Source organism: Mesoplodon mirus (assembly GCF_964341445.2).
Source record: "Mesoplodon mirus genome assembly, chromosome: 11".
In the NCBI taxonomy this organism is placed as follows: Eukaryota; Metazoa; Chordata; class Mammalia; order Artiodactyla; family Ziphiidae; genus Mesoplodon; species Mesoplodon mirus.
In genome coordinates this window covers 93228881-93248475 of record NC_138987.1, presented here as the reverse complement: position 1 = coordinate 93248475, position 19595 = coordinate 93228881, and the positions used below count along the sequence as shown (strand labels likewise).

At 44.9% G+C, this 19595-nt stretch overlaps 1 protein-coding gene across 1 annotated transcript; it reads left to right on the top strand.

Annotated features, from left to right (window-relative positions):
• Positions 1 to 836: 836 nt before the first annotated feature.
• On the top strand, positions 837 to 3070 carry APOLD1 (apolipoprotein L domain containing 1; the record flags this gene model as incomplete). The annotated part of the gene is given in 3 exon segments (XM_082635830.1): positions 837 to 956; positions 959 to 961; positions 2199 to 3070. Coding segments are annotated over 3 exon segments (867 nt in total). The 3' UTR covers positions 2943 to 3070.
• Between the last annotated feature and the right edge of the window lie 16525 nt (positions 3071 to 19595).

Genomic DNA, 19595 nt, shown 5'->3' with positions numbered 1-19595 from the left:
AGAAGGATGATATATCTGGGACCCCGTGGTAGGAAGCTTCCAGGCTGAACTGCCACCACCTATGTGATTGCCCCAGAAAGCATCCACAGATGCTATACACGTTTTCCTCTCCCGAATGATCCAGAAAATTGCCCTTCAGCCCGTGCTTCATTACGTGGGGTAGAATGCATTCATATAACTATTGCTTGGGCTAGAATTGCTGCTTCAGATGAAAACCCAGGAAGCCGAATCCCTGCTGCTGTTGGAAGTGTATAATTAGCTCCTTGTGCAGCCTGACCCCACTGATTCTTCTGACGCATTTAGCTTGAGGTGTGCCCTTTCTGGGACCTCCAATATCTTCACAGCTGGAGATGCCCCAAACTGCACGCAGCACTTCCTGTGGGCGTGGTTTTGCATACTGAGGGCTGCGCGCAGAGTGAATCACGTGTTTCAAACGCTCACAGATTCACGGTGCTTCTTTTAAAACACAGGAGTGGGTTGTGAGTGGCTCTGTTAGACATAAGAGAATCCCCTCCTTCCTTTTTCTTTTTAAAAAGTGATTTTGTAATGGTAGCCTCTCAAGAAACACTATAATTGGTCAGCCAGGGGTGCGTTAGATGTCCTACCAGATAACGTCATTAGCTATTCTCAGGAGAGGAAAGGCAGGGTATGCCCCCTGGGACAATGACAACACTTGTTTCAAGTTGGGGAAGAGCCTGTGGCTCTTTTCCTGCGTTTGGGGGAAAGCGAACACACAATGTTCATTTCCTAACTACGGGATGTGCTGCGAGGCTGGTGTGTCATTTTCCACCATGTCACATCCTTCTGGATGAAGGCAGCAGGGGCCAGGACAGGAAATGGCAAATTCTCAGAATGAGACAAGGCTTTCCCAGTGCAGTCATTGGCTCTCTGGAACTATAAAGCATGCTCACCCAGAAACAGCCTCAGATTTTTCTTTCCCGGAGATAGCCCGAAGTGAATGGTAAGTGGGGAGGCCAGAGGGATGCTGTCTGAAAAATAGCCATTGGACTTGTAATACTGGGGTTATATCCTTGGTCTATTATATATTTTGAGTAACTTTGTCTCATTTTGCTCAGAGGTGTCTTTATCTGTAAATTTGTCAGTGGTGGGTGGAATTATGGAGGCATGCAAGTAAAGTTAAGACTTAGGAGTCAGGAGACCAAGATTCTAGACTGGGCTCTGAAGAATCAGCTGCATCTAGAATGTGTCTGTGTTTCGATTTCCTTATCTTCCAGTTGAGAACAATGATTTCTGCCCTGATATCTCACAGTAGTGAAATCTTCCATTTCTGTGGCTTCTGTGCCTCTTCCAAGAAGTTCCTGATGATAAGGAATACAGTGCATATGAAGGGAGGGATTTTTGGCAACTAGGAAGGATGTACTTTTACCCAGGATGTACAGTTCTCTCTGTCAGTCATCTTCAAGTGGCTTCATTTCAACTTGGCACAGGTAGCCCTCAGTGAGTTGTTAAAATTTTTTTGGCCACTTTTAAAATCGTTCCTCACTTTTAAAGGAAGCTTTCATAATAAAGGGACATAGTGGTGTTAATTTAATGTAATGTATTTTTAATGAAGCACACATCAAAGAATGAAATTTCTGAAGACCCGATGAGCTCTAATTAGAAGAAGTGGCGCAAACCACATCTTCGGCTTGCTTCTAAGATAAGAGCCGGGGGAAAAAAAACAAGCAGAAGAGTTGCTTCAGGCGAGCATCGAACTTAGAAAGATTAGTTTCCTTACACTTGGTAGACGGTGTGATTTTTGAGTTTTTGGTGGCTTGTGTTTTTCACTCATGAGAGAGAGAAAGAAAAAAACAACCCTTTTGCAATAAGAGTATTGCAAAACTCTTAGGATCCCAGTCTTCATGTAAGGAAAGGGCCTTGTAAAGGGGTACAACACACGGCTTGCAAGGTGTCACCGTTCAGAGAAGAGGCCTCAGTATTGCAGTAGACTTCTAATACCACCACTCCCTTATTTAACAGATAAGAAAATCCATCCTTGGGAGAAAAAGCGGACAAGAGCATTATTCCTATTGACTTACTTGGATTTAAGGTCCTGAGAACTGGAGGACTTGTCCCAGATTATAGAACGGGTCTTTGAGAACTTGACACATGACTCACTGGAAAATGACCTGTTTCCCCTTGGGTGGAAGCAGCTGTTGTGCTTGACTCCGGGCTAATCGCGTGTCGTGTCCCCGCAGGGCATGGAGGGGCCGGAGGCCCGGGAGCTGCAGGGCGCGGATGCGCTGCGCCGCTTCCAAGGCCTGTTGCTGGACCGCCGCGGCATGCTGCACGGGCAGCTGCTGCGCCTGCGCGAGGTGGCCCGGCGCCTCGAGCGCCTCCGCCGGCGTTCCCTGGCGGCCAACGTGGCGGGCAGCTCGCTGAGCGCGGCGGGCGCGGTCGCAGCCATCGTGGGACTCTCGCTCAGCCCCGTCACCCTGGGGGTCTCTCTGATGGCGTCGGCCGTGGGGCTGGGGGTGGCCACCGCCGGAGGGGCCGTCACCATCACGTCCGACCTCTCCCTGATCTTCTGCAACTCCCGGGAGCTGCGGCGGGTGCAGGAGATCGCGGCCACCTGCCAGGACCAGATGCGCGAGCTCCTGAGCTGCCTCGACTTCTTCCTTCGCGGGCAGGGCCGCGGGGACCGCCAGCTGCTGCAGAGCGGGAGGAACGCCTCCATCGCGCTGTACAACTCGGTCTACTTCATCGTCTTCTTTGGCTCCCGCGGTTTCCTCATCCCCAGGCGGGCCGAGGGTGCCACCAGGATTAGCCAGGCCGTGCTGAAGGCCAAGATCCAGAAACTGGCCGAGAGCCTGGAGTCCTGCACCGGGGCTCTGGACAAGCTCAGCGAGCAACTGGAGTCCAGAGTCCAGCTCTACACGAAGAGCAGCCGTGGCCACGACTTCAAGATTTCTGCTAACCAGTCCGCTGGGCTGTTTTTCTGAGAATATCTTTTCCCCCCTAATGACCGAGGCCAGAAACCATCCCCATGGGATGCTCCAGATTTGTAGCCCCTCAGGAAAATACCAAGTTGGGTTAGGAGCTGAATGCAAAGGATGAGAAAAACTGTTCTTCAACAGTTTGAGAACAGTGGTTTGAGCCGAGGCTGGAGAGGGTTGCAGACATCGCCACCCTTTGGGTCTTCCCCAAGCCCCACTAGGCTTTGAAGTCCTCAAAATACCTCTAAGAGGAGACACTAGCTTTAAAACCTCTCTGCCAGAGTTCCTGAGTACAAAGAAATCCAGAATCCAGAGCAAATCAGACCCTCTCAGAGCTGTGTAGGAGGGCTCAGAACCCAAGAGAGGCACCTCCCGCTAACACGTGTCCTCTCCCCTCTCGGCGTGCCCACTCATAGATCCAGCCTGGGGATGGAGTGGACCTTCCTGGGTGTCTTCATATCCAGACCTCCAAGGTACTCTGAGAGCGGAAACCAACTAAACGGTCACCTAAGTCCCGCCCCCTTGCAGAAGACACTGAGGCCAAGGAAGAGGAAATGACCAACAGTTTCATTTACTGACATCACAGCATAGAGAAGGGAGCAATGGCTTTTGAGTTAGTCCTGGGTTTACTGTCTAAGACTTGGCTTACTGGTCTGTAAAATGGATGCTAAAACCTCACCCTGTTGGGAGGTATTAAGTGAGATAAAGTGCCAGGCACAGTGCCTGGGTCACAAAGTGTGGCCCCTGGGCTGGCAGCAATCACCTGGGGACTTGCTAGAAAGGCAAATTCTTGGCCTCAACTCTAGACTTAAGGAGTCAGAAATTCTGGAGGTGGGGCGCAGCAACCTGTGTTTAAACAAGCTCTTGGGGTGATTTGATGCCTGATAAGGTTTGAAAACCGCTGCAAGGGATGTTGGTTTCTGATCCTCTGATGAGCTTTCACGAAGTCTGTAGCCTCTCTGGGCTCCGTGGTCTTCAGAGTCATTCACAAAAGGTCAAGAACAGTGTCCCAGAAGTAAAAGAAAGAAGGTGCGTGGGGACGGCTGTGTCAATGCTTCCTGGGGCAATTTCCTGCCAGGTGAACTAAGGGATGTAACAGAATCAGCCCTTTAGAGGGCAGTGTTGCCCACTCGTTGTAAAAACTGGTACAGAAAAGAATGTGAATTTAATGGAAATTGACCTTTATTACCTTCTCTGAAAATCTCCAGGCCATTTTTAAATTATTTATTTTAAGTTTCTTATTTAATTACTGTTTATTATTAACATTTAATTTTATTTAACCACAACATTAGAAAATAATAGGAATATCAAGTTGCTGAATGGGAGACTACTGAGCTTTTTTCTGGGAGATGAAGTTGAGTTTGCCTTTCTAAGCTGGGCCATGAGCTGAAAATAGCATTGCTTTCCTTGAATAAGTCTCTCTCCTTCAGAGGGGAATTTTTTCCCCCAGTGTTTTAAATGATCCTTTTAAGTAAATGTGGGAAGTTCTGAATAGAGAGACCAGGAGCTGAATTTAAGCTTACAAATGGAGGCTTGACTTGTCAATATACAGATGATGCAAGCATATCTATCCTGAAGGTACAAGAATTTGCCAGCAGATAACACTTGACCTGAAAAGCCTTCCCTATTTAGTTCAGGGGGGGAAAAAACCAATTAGAGGCATATGAAGGAAGCCCTTGGAAGCCTGATGTCCTGTGAAGTTGGGTTTTATGGGTGATAGACAAATTAGCTTGTGTTATGATGGTGATGTGTTATATGTTCACTTTGGGAGCTGTAAGAAATCTGTAAACTGTCTCTTAGAAAATACTTCCAATTTCTTCAATTTCCATTCCTACAAACGTATTGTTGAAAAGTCTTTGGGACCACATGCACAATAAAACTTGGCTGTATTATTTAATTATCTAATATGCTTCAAATTGACCCAGTTGACCCCCCATGCTTCCCAATGATGGCAGGGTGTCTGAGGAAGTGTAATTTCAGTGCTGGGGAGAGGGGTTGATGTTTCTATATTTTTATTTTTCCTATAAATGGCAATGGATCTTTATCCTGGTTTAGTTTGAAGTTGGTACCAGTTGTGTTTTTTTAAACTGGTGTCGTTTCCTAGATTGCCTTGCATAGATGCTAGCATTTTAGATGACCAGAATGTACTTCACAGGGTTGTGTTATGTTATAAAGGTACAATCACTGCCTAACCTCATCTTTTATTAATGCTTAAGTTTAAATTATATTCTTCCAGTGTCTGAGCTGTTTCCTAGAAATAAACTGGGCACTTTTGGAAGCCCCAGCCTCAGCAGCAGCAACAGCAACCATTTCATATTATTAGGGTATTTTGCGTGTATCAAAGTCTTAAACTCTTGAAGTTATAATTTCAGTGACCCACTGTACATCTAAGGCAGGGTGTCTACTTTGGAACAATACTTTGCACGTTATAGGAGCTCAGTAAATGCATTTGAATGATTTAATGAACTGCTTAACCATATTAAGAGGAATTTGTTGATAATGAAAGAGCATCTATCCTCTTATGTGTCTGTTATGGAAGCCTCTACCAGGATTTAAGTCAAGTTCAGTTAAATGGATCCTAGAGACAAGCATTTTCTTTATTTCTTTTGTGGGAATGTGAATAAGGCTTTTCCTTAAGGCCTTCATTCTATAAAACAGATTGAAATGGTATGCTGTAAAGGGAAGAAGAGAAAGGGGTATTTAGATTACAAGTGTACTTCAGAAAAATATCCGAGTTCGAAAAATAAATATGTTCATATTGAAGGTTTAAGTGCTTCTGTTGGTTTCTGGGGTTTACCATCATTTGGATTGTTTTCTTTCACAATAAAGGAGATTCATTTGGTTCTGCATTGCAAGGATTCAATAAAGCTACATTCTACTCTATTAAAAAGATAATCCTTAGCAGACATTTCTGATTCTAATCACTTTGATGCATTTGTCCTCAGGCACCTGTCATTTCCAATGTGGTAAATGTCAAAGTCAAAAGTATTTACTGGGAGAAAAAAGAGAGAGAAGCGTGGTGTAGAAGGCACTCTAGATCAGATATGTCAAACAATTTGTCAACTTGATATATTTCTCACTCAAAGCCTTGGCGTGAAAAGAAAGTAGAAGGAATGGAGATGTTGAGAGAAAGACATTGTGCAGAGATAAATGGGGATACCATTAAATGCAGCAAATTTTGAATTCCACATTTTTTTCCCACTGTAGCAAAATCAGTCCTTCCCTTTATTGAAATAAATTGCCCAGTCCTCAAACATCTTCTTCTTCTTCTTTTTTTTGGTACTGCTATGCTGGCTTGTGAGATCTTATTTCCCCGACCAGGGATCAAACCTGGGCCCGGCAGTGAAAGCACCGAGTCCTAACCCCTGGACCACCAGGGAATTCCCAACTTCTTTTTTTAAAAAAAAAAATATTTTCTGATTCTTTAAAATTAAAAAAATTTTTTAATTAAAGTATTGATTTACTCAAACTTCTCAGTCTTCTTGGAGTTAATTACCTAACCTCATGTTTGCCTGTGTATAAATTAGTAACTTTGAAAAAGGGCAGAGGTTTAATTATTTTTACTTAGAATATTCAGCATCAAACTGTATAGATCAATTTTTAAAGAGTTATCAACTCATGTATAGGAATTCTCTTATTATCTAGAAATCAGACTTCCAGCAGTTTCAAACCTTTGAATATAATTACAACCTGAGAAGTAATTGAAAAGAATCCCAGAATCAGCCAAATTAGGCTTCACAAAACCCAAACACTAGAGAGAGGCAGAGAGGGGAGGCAAGGGGCAGCATCTATATTAGGAAGGCAGAACTTTCCCAGGAGTCTCCAGGGGACTTCACCTGGCAAGTCACTGATCTTAACCGTGCAAAGCAAGCTGGGAAATGTAGTTTTAGCTAAATGTACTTTTAGCTAAGAACTAGCTGTTCCCAAAATACCTAGGATTCTGTTTGTAAGGACAAAAAGGAGGATGGACATTGGGTCGAGGGGCCAGCAGTCCAAACAGAGAGCCTACAGTGGTTGCTGCAGTGAGTTGAGAACTTCTGCTGAAGGTAATCTGGAGGTAATCTCGTTATCTGAGTGCCAGCCTGAGTCCGCATCTTGGAAACATCCCTGGATGTTGCACTGTTAATGACTGTGCAACCGAAAAAAGAAAAAAAAAGGCTGTGCTGGCAGGATCCTGGCTGTTTGCAAAGGCCAGCCACAAGCTGGGACCATATCTTTGCTAAAGCATATGGTGTTCCTGTCATAAGAAGTAACCTTTTAGTTAATTGCAATAAATCTCTCCTTGTTGAGTTGACAGGAGGTTGGAAAATTGTTACTTTTTGCTCCTGGCAAACTCATAAGAGGAAAGTAAACCCTGCTGTGGTCTGGACTAGGACAAAGACTGAGCCCTAAGACCTGGAAATAATCCCTTAGCAACCAGAGAGTTGTTAGAAGAGGGGAAATTGTGCTGTTGAAGCGAGACCCCTAAGGGGCAGGAATGAACCTTAGGGACCCTCAGCATCCCCCCAGTTCTGACTGGCATTAGCACTGGGTTGTGGAGAGAAGCCCCTCCAACGTGGTCTTGCCTATACAGGTAAAGCTTGTCCGTACGAAGCTACGCCTGTAGAGAATGATGTTTAATCCCATTCTGTATTTCCAGTGTAACCCCAGGGGTGGGAGTGCAGGCAGGTCTGCAACCTGATTTGCCCCAGAACTTTAGCAATGAGTCATGGCCAACGTCTCTCACTCTCAAGAGCCCAGGGCAGCCACAGCAGGACTTGTTCCAGCATTTGTGCACAGCCAGTTGCTAAATTAATAAAACAGTTGTAATTGGGAGAAGCTTTTTGTGTAAAGGGACTTGGGGAAAGGCAGTGATATCTAAAATCTTTCTTTTAGGCTCCAAATTTCTTGTGCCAGTTTCCCTGGTTGACATGGAGACATTTATTAAAACTGATCTTGTTATTCAAACTGCACTGAACTTATTTACAAAACAGAAACAGACTTACAGATATCAAAAGCAAACTTATGGTTACCAAAGGGGAAACGTGGGTGGTGGAGGAGGGATGAATCAGGAGATTGGCATGAACACACACACACACTATATATATAAGATAGATAACCAACGAGGACCTACTGTGTAGCACAGGGAACTCTACTCAATATTCTGGGATAACCTATATGAGAAAAGATTCTAAAAAAGAATGAATATATGTATATGTATAACTGAATCACTATGCTGTACACTTGAAACTAACACAACATTGTAAATCAACTATCCTCCAATAAAATTAAAATTAAAAAAACTTCACTGTCAAAATTTCATTACAGAACAATACTTTTCTAAATGCTTAAATAAAATGACATTTAGATAATAAAGTTAGAAAATAAATGTGGATATTTAAAGATGATAATGATAGTTAACATTTATGGAAAACTTACTAGGTATTGTTCTAAGTACAATTTGACATGTGTTATCACACTTACAAACATCTTATGAGGTAGACACTATAATTACCGCATATTATTAGATAAAGAAAGTGAAGAACTGAAAGGTTGTACAGCTAGCAAGAGCTGCCCCAGGATTTGAATCCTGGTAGCCTGACTCCAGAGTTATGCCCTTAGTTCTTCTGAGACCAAGTATATTCCTAATGTAAAATAATGGCCCACAACAGTGACAACAGATTCATTCATCCAGAAAACATTTATTGAGTGCTCACCTTGCATCACCTACTGTCATTTGTGAGCAATGCAGACAAGGTTCTAGATCTTATGGCCCCAACAATCTAGTCATTCAGGTAGGGTATACTCTGATACCAGTAGGTTAATTGATAAGAAATTAGAATGCAGTTTTGCAAATGGCTAGTATGTGCAAACAGCAATGTAGGTGCAATTTGAGAATGATGAAACTTCAGTTTGGATTGTAAAAACTTGTGCCTAGGTATTTTGTAATGCTGCCCCAGACGTCCCAAACGTGGCAACATTCTTGTGAACAAAACACGTGAAACGGAAGGATGTGATTAATAAGAGAGTTTTGCTAACTGTTGATGCGTTGGGACAAAGGTATGGAAAAAGCCCACACAGCCATGAATAAAGGAATTACTGGTTCAACTGGCCTTTCCAGATCTTGCATAAAGACCTCTGAAAATGAAACTTCTTGGGGTCATTCCATCGAAACTACCACTGAACCTGCTTGTCAGTTTTCTTCCTGTTAGGGGTGTGTATTCAATTTCAGTATGGGAGCTATGAACTAAATCTGCTGGACACTTGTGGGTGAGTAGACAGGTGTGAATAGGAATAAGATTCTAATATCATAAAATTATTCAAAATAATAATGCTTTGTCTCTGGATGATTTGTTTTTAACATTGCTCCCTGGGCTTTTGCATGGCGAACACTATTAATTGTTGGACTTTCATTCTTTTTTTTTTTTTTACCATCAACAAGTTATTAATTTTCAAGACCTCAAGGAAAGCATTTCTGTTGATTTCTCTGTTACTCAAAGGACCTTTCTTTGATGTTTGAGCACCTCTGGCAATTCACACTCTACCATCATCTAATTATCACTGGAGGGAATTCCCTGGCAGTCCCGTGGTTAGGACTCCGTGCTTCCACTGCCAGGGGCCCAGGTTCGATCCCTGGTCAGGGAACTAAGATCCTATAAGCCGTGTGGCATGGCCAGAAAAAAAAAATCACTGGAGCAAGATTGGGCATGAAATCTTGGAAAATCTGAAGCAGATATGTTAAGATTGATGTAGCTATATGAAAACAAATTACTAACCTTTTAAACTACAATTTAATTTATGTTTAAGACTTTCTTCCCCTAAGTAGAGTTTTAGAGTATATTGAATATTTTGGGTGACATTGTAAAAAGGTGAAATAGTATAAACAATGATTTTATCTTTCATTTGTTTCACATTTATTTATATATTATGAAAGGATTCAGTCTTCTCTAAAATTGTGTACCCCAAAAGGATAACAAACAAAGACATTAGCAGACAATATAAAAAAAGAAAAACATGTGCAGATGGTCAATAAATAGGACTTTCATTCTTTCTAACTTTTCTGCAGTTTTGACATTGTTGACTACCCAGTTCTTAGAAGACTCTTCTGTCTTGAATTCTGTAACACCTTTCTTGTGTTTCTCTCTGTTTAGCTTCTTTTATTGTTTTCTTTCTCTTCTATTCCTAAACTTCATACCAGCCTGCTACCCTCCCTCTTCCATCATGTAGTCTGAGTCTTCCACATCCAGTGTTTCACTAGTCCTAGTTTGGATGTTGGTATGAGTGAAAGCAGTGCTAAAGGATTCTCCTGTGTCAGTTTGAATTTGTTGGGTATCAGATGAGATCAAAACAAAGGTGAAGATCCCTGACTGAGTAAAGCAGGTGCAGGGAGCATGTATGAAAAAGACAGTCCAAGCTGTTTCCTCCTACCCTGTTCTCCTCATCGGAGTGCTACACTTTGATTTCAGCCAGATGTGGTCTTGTACTTATCTGGATATCTAAGAGCAATCTGTTTCTGTCTCAAACAGACTTGTCACATGGTACCTTTTATTAGAGATATCTGTGCCTACTCGAAGGCTCTTTAGGACAGAAACAATATCTCAGATATCATTAAGCCTCCCCACAGTGTCTCTCCAGCTTGTGCACCAGGAGATGCTCCGTAAGCATTTGTCGACTGAATGAACCAATGAACAAGCACTCTGCATCCACATGGGTATACGGGCATTGCTTCTCAGCACATCTAAAGCTAAACACATCCTCCTTCTCCTCTGCAAAACGGGCCCAGTTTCACAACCCTTCTACTTCTGTCAAAGGCAACATCAGGGCTTCCCTGGTGGCGCAGTGGTTGGGAGTACACCTGCCGATGCAGGGGACGCGCGTTCGTGCCCCGGTCCGGGAGGATCCCACATGCCGCGGAGCAGCTGGGCCCGAGAGCCATGGCCGCTGAGCCTGCGCGTCCGGAGCCTGTGCTCCGCAATGGGAGAGGCCACAGCAGTGAGAGGCCCGCGTACCGCAAAAAAAAAAAAAAAAAAAGGCAACATCAGTATCCCAGCTGCCTACCTTGAAATCTCATTCTTATCTCCCAGTCTTCCCCTCCCTTATTTCTCTGATGTACCTTTGCCAAGGTGTATCCTTCCCCTTAAATGTCTCTCTAGTGCACTCTGATCCATTCCACTGCTACCCTAACCCATGTAGGCTTTTACCTCCTAACGCTTCCAACAACCTTCAAACTGGTTTTCCCGATTCCAGGTTCTTTCCGCTCAAATTCATGTGATACTCCAATCCTTGATTCATTGACATAAATCATGGATTTCCTCATATTACAATTTAATGGAACATCACCTTACCTAAAACTTGACTCTGAACTTGAATACACACCCCAGAGAGGGTTCCTGCAATGTTTGTTATATTTTCACAATATAAATTGTTAAATGGATTTATGGATTATGATGGGTGATGTTGAGAAGGGCTAAGATGAACTTAATCCTGTGGGGTTTTTTTCATTTTATTTATTTATTTTGGTTGCCCCAGGTCTTAGTTGTGGCATGCGGACTTCTTAGTTGCGGCATGCACGTGGGACCTAGTTCCCCGACCAGGGATCGAACCCGGGCCCCCTGCATTGGGAGTGCAGAGTCTTACCCCCGGACCACCAGGGAAGTCCCAATCCTATGGTTTTAATGGAAAAAACAATAAAGTACTTTATGGACTTTGCAAAAAGGGCCGAATCTGGAAGAACAAGTCCAAGGGGGGAGGAGCCTTAGGAGGGGATGAAGATGGAAAGCAGAGGGCAAGCAGATGGGAGAGGCAGGGTTGGGCCATCCCTAGGGGAATATCCTCCATGAAGCTGCAGGTATCCTGGTTTTGAGTGACCTGGAGGGAAGAATCAGACCACCACATACCAACAAAACAAACTGTTTGCAGGACCTTCGATGGTGAGAAACAGGAGCAGAGAGGAAAGGTAGTTGAAATTGATGTCTCACCTCCACAGGCTCTTAAACCTGTGCAGTTGGCATAAAAAGAAACTACACGCCCAGCTCTAGGTCAGCACTATTTTGTAGCTGAATCATCAATCTATGGAGCTGACAATGAGCTTCCTGACCTCTGAAACCTTTCCTCCCCAGAGAGGCCTCCTTTTAAAGGCGTGTTATCCAAAGAAGAGAAGACTTCAGAGTGACCTGGGGGTCCATGTCCCTCCTCTGCAATGTGACCAGTTCTGTAAGCTCTGTCTTGAAGTTGCTAATCCACATTCGCCTCTCAGAACAGGAGAGGGGGACACCGGTGTGCACGAGCTGCTAAGTGAGATTTTTCCTCTGTGTACCACCATCAGATTGGACCTTGTCCCCATACCACTGCCTTACACATGGAAAGCTGTTGGGTTTCTGTCCTCACCAGGAATGTCCAGTCTTGGCTCAGGGCAATAACCTGCCTCCAGAAGCTCAACTTAGTTCATGACATCTTTTCCACACAAGGATATGGCCTTTCCACATCACAATGGCTGCTTCGTCTCTCCTTCCTCATCCCCTCCCATATACACTACACACCTGCAGACACTCGGATATTCATTCACTCAACAAAATAGTTATTGAGTGCCTACTATTTGCTTGGTATATTTCTAGGCACTGAGCATAGAGTAGTGAACAAAAACAGTCAAATGTCTTGACCATCATGGACTTTGATTCTAGTGATGACAGGGAGCACAGACATAAAGAAATAAACGTCTGGTTTGCAAGATGGTGTGTATTTGTTTGCGATTGCCGCTGTAACAAGTTATTGCAAACTTAGTGGCTTAAAATAACACAAACTAATTTTCTTACAGGCAGAAGTCTGATGTGGGTCTCACTGAGCTAACATAAAGTAGTTGACAGGGCTATGATCCTATCTGGAGGATCTCAGGGAGGATCTGTTTTCTTGCCTTTTCCACCTTCTAGAGGCTGCTGCTTTCCTCAGCTTATGACCCTCTTCCACCCTCTTCAAAGCCTGCAATGATGGATTGAGTCCTTCCCCACTGTGCCACTCTGAACTTCTGCATTTTTTCCACTTCCAGGGCCCTTTGATTACATTGGGGCCACCTGGACAATCCAAGATTATCTCCCTATTTTAAGGTCAGCTGATTAGTGACCTTTATTCCATCTGTAACCTAATTCCCCTTTGCCATGTAACATAACATGTTCACAGATTCTAGGATTGGGGTGTGTGCATCTTTGGGGTCATTATTCTGCTTACCATTGGCGACAAGTGCCACGAAGAAAAACAAAACAGGGAGGGAGAGAGAGTATGGGGAGGGGGTGGTTTGCAAGACCTTGATGACAAGGTGACACTTGAGTGAAGACCTGAAGTTGGTGGGGGAGAGAGCCAAGAGGGTATCTGAGGACAGAGCATGCCAGGTGAAGGGGACAGAAAGGACAAAGACTCTGAGGCGGATGCATGCCCGATGTGTTTAAGGAACAGTGAGAGTGGAGTAGGGAAGGGGACGTGTAGTGAGGGAATGAGTTCAGAGGGATGTCGGCTGGAACATGTAGGGCTTTACGGACAGTTGTGAGGACTTTGACTTTTCCTCTGAGATGGGAAACCTTTGGAAAGTTTTGAGCAGAGTAGTGATCTGATCAGACTTATGTTTTAAAAAGATGCCCTTGCTGCTATGTTGAGAATTCACAGTTGAGGGAATGTGAGTAGTGGCAAGCGAACTAGTTAGGAGGTTGGTTAGCAGACTAGATAGGAGGCAAGTGGACTAGTTAGGAGGCAAGCAGACTAGTTAGGAGGCTATTACAGTAATCCAGGTGAGAGCTGTTGGTGGCTGGGAGTGGAGAAAAGTAGTCAGATTCCAGATATAGGATGAAGGTGGACCAATAGGACTTGTTGACGGATTGGATGTGGGAGGGGGGAGAGAGAGAAGAGTTTGAGCCTGAGTCATTTAGAAGGGTGACGCTGCTATGACCTCCCACGGAGAGGACTGGGAGATGCGAGTCATGGGGAAGTGGAATCGGGAGTTCAGTTTTAGAGTCAAGTTTGAGCTACCTGATGTATCCAGGAGGACAGATGATGAGACAGTTGAATAGATGAGTCTGCAGTTCAAGGGAGGAGGGAGCTATGAACTTGAGGATTCTTAGCAAACAGGAGGCATTTCAAGCCATGAGAGTGGATGTGACCACTATGGGAATAAGTGCAACTAGAGAATAGAGAGACTAGGTTCGAGCCCCAGCTGGTCCTCCACCGTTGAGTGAGGAGCCAGTGGAGATGAAGGGGGCTAACTGGGAAGACCGAGAAGGAGTAGCCGGCAAGGCAGGAGACAAATCAGGCGTCTCTGGTATCTTGGAAGCCAAGTGAAAAGGATTTTTCACGGCGGACAGAGCCAAATGCTGCTGACGGGTCAAGTCAAATGACGGATGAGAATCGGCCATTGGGTTTAGCAGCAGTGAGGTCACTCCTAACCTGCCAAGTGGAAGAACAGAGGTGAAAGTGTTTTTTTTTTTTTTTTTTTTTTGCGGTATGCGGGCCTCTCACTGTTGTGGCCTCTCCCGTTGCGGAGCACAGGCTCCGGACGCGCAGGCTCAGCGGCCATGGCTCACGGGCCCAGCCACTCCGCGGCATGTGGGATCTTCCCAGACCGGGGCATGAACCCGTGTCCCCAGCATTGGCAGACGGACTCTCAACCACTGTGCCACCAGGGAAGCCCCGAAAGTGGTTTTGAGAGACAAGAATTGGAGGCAGCACAGGTGGACCTCTCTCGAAGAGTTTTGCTGTCAAGGGGAACAGAGAAGTGGGCCTTAGTTGGAGGGGGATGTGGGGTCATGAGATATATTTTTCAAGATGAGGAGAAATAATAGCACGTGTGTAGGCTATGGGGATGATCCAGTGGAGAGGGAAGAATTGATAGTGCGGGAGGGAAAAGGGAGACTTGAGAGGAACGTCCTGGAAGGAGTAAGAGGGGGTGGGATTTAGCCCCAGAGCACAGGTGGAGGCGTGGCCTTCGTTTGGTAGGAGCATTGAAAACACACCCGGGACTTCCCTGGCGGTCCAGCGGTTAAGACTCTGAGCTTCCTCTGCAGGGTGCCTGGGTGCTGATACCTGGTCGGGGAACTAAGATACTAAGATCCCGGATGCCAAAAAAAAAAAAAAAAAAAAAAAAGCACATCCTCCGAACGAGAGGGAAGGTGGGCAGGTGATTAGATGGGTGTGGGAACTTGTAGCGGAAAACTTGAGGTTTTCTTCATTTTCCCTTGAAATAGGAAGTGAGGTCATGGGATGAGAGTGACAATGGGAGAGGAACATGGGATGGTTGACAGGTCGTTTAGGAGAGGATGGGCTGAGGAAATGCACTAAGCTTGCCAGGAAGCATGAAGGGCCACTTGCAGAGGGACAGTGTGGTGAGTGTGTTTTAAGGATGTATCATCAGGGAAGCATAGTTCTTTTCCCTCAGAAGGTTGGCTAGTTAGGGTCCTTAGATTCACAGAGCAGAAGCTCTTCCAACTAGTTAAGCAGAAAAGGAACTTATTAATTTATGTTTAGACATTATATATTACTTGTTAATGCATTAAAGCATAACGAGGAGGAATCTCCAAGAAGGTGAAAGTCAGGTTTGGGGGCAATGCAGCCAGAAACAATGCCCCAAGCTGGAGATCACTGCTCCAGCAGAAACTCCACTGCCACTGTCACTAAGCTAGGATACCTCAGACTGCATGTCCCACAAACGCTCTGGACACCAGAACCTTTGCTACTGCGGCCCCCTTAAGCTGGACACCTGTGCTTACGTTGCTCTTTTCTTTTTTTTTTTTTTTTTTTCGGTTCGCGGGCCTCTCACTGTTGTGGCCTCTCCCGTTGCGGAGCACAGGCTCCGGACGCGCAGGCTCAGTGGCCATGGCTCACGGGCCCAGCCGCTCCGCGGCATGTGGGATCTTCCCGGACCGGGGCATGAACCCGCGTCCCCTGAATCGGCAGGCGGACTCTCAACCACTGCACCACCAGGGAAGCCCCATTGCTCTTTTCTGAACTAAGCTCTGGAGGGGTGTGTCTGCTTGGTAGAGGGCACGTGTCTGTGCCCTGGGTGCAGGGGAGAGTGGGAGAGTGAATTTCTGGTTTCTACTGGAGAAGGACTTGTACAGGGAGAACTTTGCACGTCATTGGAAAATTGTTCAAAAGATTTGGGGCTATGACCAAGCATGAGAAATTGTCCAGGACAGCAGTTAATGTTTTATTTTATCTGTTTATTTCAAACACTTAGACATTAACTTCTACTTAAATTCATATGCTTCCATTTGAAAGTGTGGCTGGAAGCTGCTGTGTATTATACTTACTATTTCATTGTGGCAATGGTATCTGCATTGCCAAGGAATTTTTTAACTACCTCCATTTCTAGCAAGTTGTTTTCTAAAAAATTGTGTCCTCGTTTAAAATAATACTAGTATGAAAGGAATACGAAACAACCAGGAAATCAGGAAATGAGTCAAAGCTGCCTTTCCTTTATTAGCTACCCCATAGTATGAAGCGACCTTGAAACTCTAGCCTCTGTGGTTTATAAAATAACATTTGAGCTTCCTGCTTGCTGTTGACTTCAGGTTAAACCCATTCCTTTCATATTTTATTTACATCTCAGAGTATCTTTGATCTCTTCATTGTAATTCTCAGTCTGAGACATCAGGTTTTTTCAGGTACTGGACATAAAAATCTTTCATCCTAAAAATCCAAGGATGGTAGTAGACAAGGGTTTCTGACCACTGTTCCAGGGCCCAAGGGGCAAGTTTGGTAGAGAAGTGCTTTACTGCCATGCTGAGCTGCTTCTGGCCACTGCCTATGGGGTGATGTCTGCCATGGGAGTGGCTGCAACCTGCCTTGTTAAATGACCACACTCCAAGGTCAGTGTCTCCATTTTTTTCCCGAGATTCAGAAATTCCCTGTTCATATAGTTAGCAAATAAATAGGCTCTGGGGATTTATTCGTGCCAAGCACGCTCACAGGAGACTAATTTACAAACCATTCTCATATTCATTGAACAAAAATTTGCTGAATGCCTGCAAGGTACCGGGAATGGAGTGCTTATAGTCTGCTAGGAAATCAGACAATAGTGAAGTTCATTCTGGACTAGGTGGTAGTGATGGAAAGAGAGGGGAACTGGAGGAACTCAAGATAAATTTAGGCAGCTGAGCCTACAGGACTTGCTGATGTGGAGGCTGGAGGAAAGGAAGAGGTGAGACGAAGAGATGCAGAGAGAAACAAGTGCGGGGGAGAAATCCAGATGCTCGTGTCTTAATGTTCATTGGAAGACAAGGCCAAGTTGAGACTCAAAGCTATCCACAGAAGAGATACCCTTTGGGGTGTGTAACTACACAGGACACAATAATTTGGCTTAAGCTAACTGAAAAATTTAAGGGCATATTACTTATATTTCCATCTCCCTTTGCCACACTAGGGAAAACACAGTGACAATACACTATGGTGGTAAGAGTGTGGGATCTCAAGCCAGTCTGCTTGGGTGCAAGTCTTTGTTTCTACAGTAACCATTACCTTCTGAACATGACCTTGTTTCCCTATCCTCCCACGTAGTTGCCCCTCTTCTGGTGTTTTCTAGCTTTGTAAAGTTTCCACCAAGTCTCTACTTGCTCAAGCCAGAAACCTAGAAATCACAGACACATCCCTGACCTTCATCCTCCGTGTTAAATCAGTCATGAGAATTTATCTACCTCTACACACCCTTGAACTTTGTTCAGTTCTCCCCAACCCCACTGCCCCTATCTGGTCCAAAATGCCATCATCGGACTTCCCTGGTGGCGCAGTGGTTAAGAATCTGCCTGCCAAGGCAGGCTCGCTCTAGAGCCCGTGAGCCACAACTACTGAGCCCTCGTGCCACAACTACTGAAGCCCGCGCGCCTAGAGCCTGTGCTCCGCAACAAGAGAAGCCACCGCAATGAGAAGCCCGTGCACCGCAATGAACAATAGTCCCCGCTCACTGCAACTAAAGAAAGCCCACTTGCAGCAACAGAGACCCAAAGTAGCCAAAAATAAATATAATTAATTAATTAATTTTAAAAAACGCCATCATCTTTTGCTTAAACAACTGCTAACTGATCTTCCTGCATCCCTCTCCCTGACCGAATCCATTCTTCACTGTAGCCGAGTGTCCTTTTCAAATGCATCTCTGATGAAATCTCTTCAAGTTTCCCATTGACCTTGGAATAAAGTCCCAAATCCCCAGGTCATTTACATGACCTATAAAGTCCTAAATGTCCAGGTCCCTAACTATATGTCCAGCTTCATCATAAATCACCATTTTATAATCTTTAAAAGCTTCATTTGATTTTCCCCACTGCAAGGCTTAACTGGGAATGTTCTTTCCGTCTGTAAATCGCTCCCTACTCCCTACACAGCCAGTAAGTGGTGCTCATATTCCAGGTCTCGGTTTAAAAGTTCCTTCCATGGGGAAAATGTCCCCGATGTGCAGAGAAAGGCCAGGTCACCCCATCATACATTGCTCTAGCATCTTGCTTTTTTCCTTTTAACCATGCATCTCACTTGTGATTACTTTTTTGTGTCCCACTTGATTGTGAGGATTTATTTATTTATTGTTATTTAAAACATAGGCTGCCCCCTCCCCCGCAACTGGAGCATAAATTCCATGCTTACTTCTTGTTCCTAATGTGTGGTCCATGGCCTGCCATAGTGTTTGAGAATGTTTGTTGAATAAAAAAAGAAACATACAGATTTTCTGTATTTTAAAAAACTTTCCAAACTAAAGACAAAAAAAAAAGAGAAAGAAATCAACAAGTAACCAGAGCTAGTTATCTTCTTTTCCCTAGTCACAAATCGGTTCAATAATGAAGTATTTTGTACATCATCTCTCTTTTTCTAGATTCCTTGGAGCCTGTCCTCTTCTCTCTCTGCCCTCATTATTACATCATCTACCTCCTTTCTCCCCTTGGACATACCTACTCATAACAGATTAGAATTCATAAATTATGGGGAATTCCCTGGCAGTCCAGTGGTTAGGACTCCGTGTTTCCACTGCAGGGGGCACAGGTTCGATCCCTGGTCGGGGAACTAAGAGGCTGTGTGGGGCAGCCGAAGGAAATAAAAAAGAATTCATAAGTTAAAGATGATTTTTTTTTTTTTTTTTGCGGTACGCGGGCCTCCCACCGCCGTGGCCTCTCCCGTTGCGGAGCACAGGCTCCGGACGCGCAGGCTCAGCGGCCATGGCTCACGGGCCCAGGTGCTCCGCGGCATGTGGGATCTTCCCGGACCGGGGCACGAACCCGCGTCCCCTGCATCGGCAAGCGGACCCTCAACCACTGCGCCACCAGGGAAGCCCAAAGATAATTTTTGGATGGATTAAATTTTGCATTGCTTCCTTCATGATGAGTATTGAGCACTTTGTTAGAGGGAGCTTTCTCCAAAATAGACTACAGGGTACGCAGCTTCTGGGAGGATCTTGAGCAGAAACTGATTAAGACTTGGTTCTTATCTGAATCAGTTCCACAGAACTCTTGTCCATAATTTTGGGCTCATGTTACTTTTGGTCCAGGAGCCACCTCTATCCTCACATGCTCTCACCCCACAGCAGCCTGTGTCACTGGCTTGTTGAAGGCTTCCCTGTGGTCCTCACGCCCTTCCCTCAACCACTAGGGCCGGGAGCCACGGTGCCTGGGAGACCACCACACTTTTAGAGGCCCACATTAAGGTTTAATTTCTTTTTTT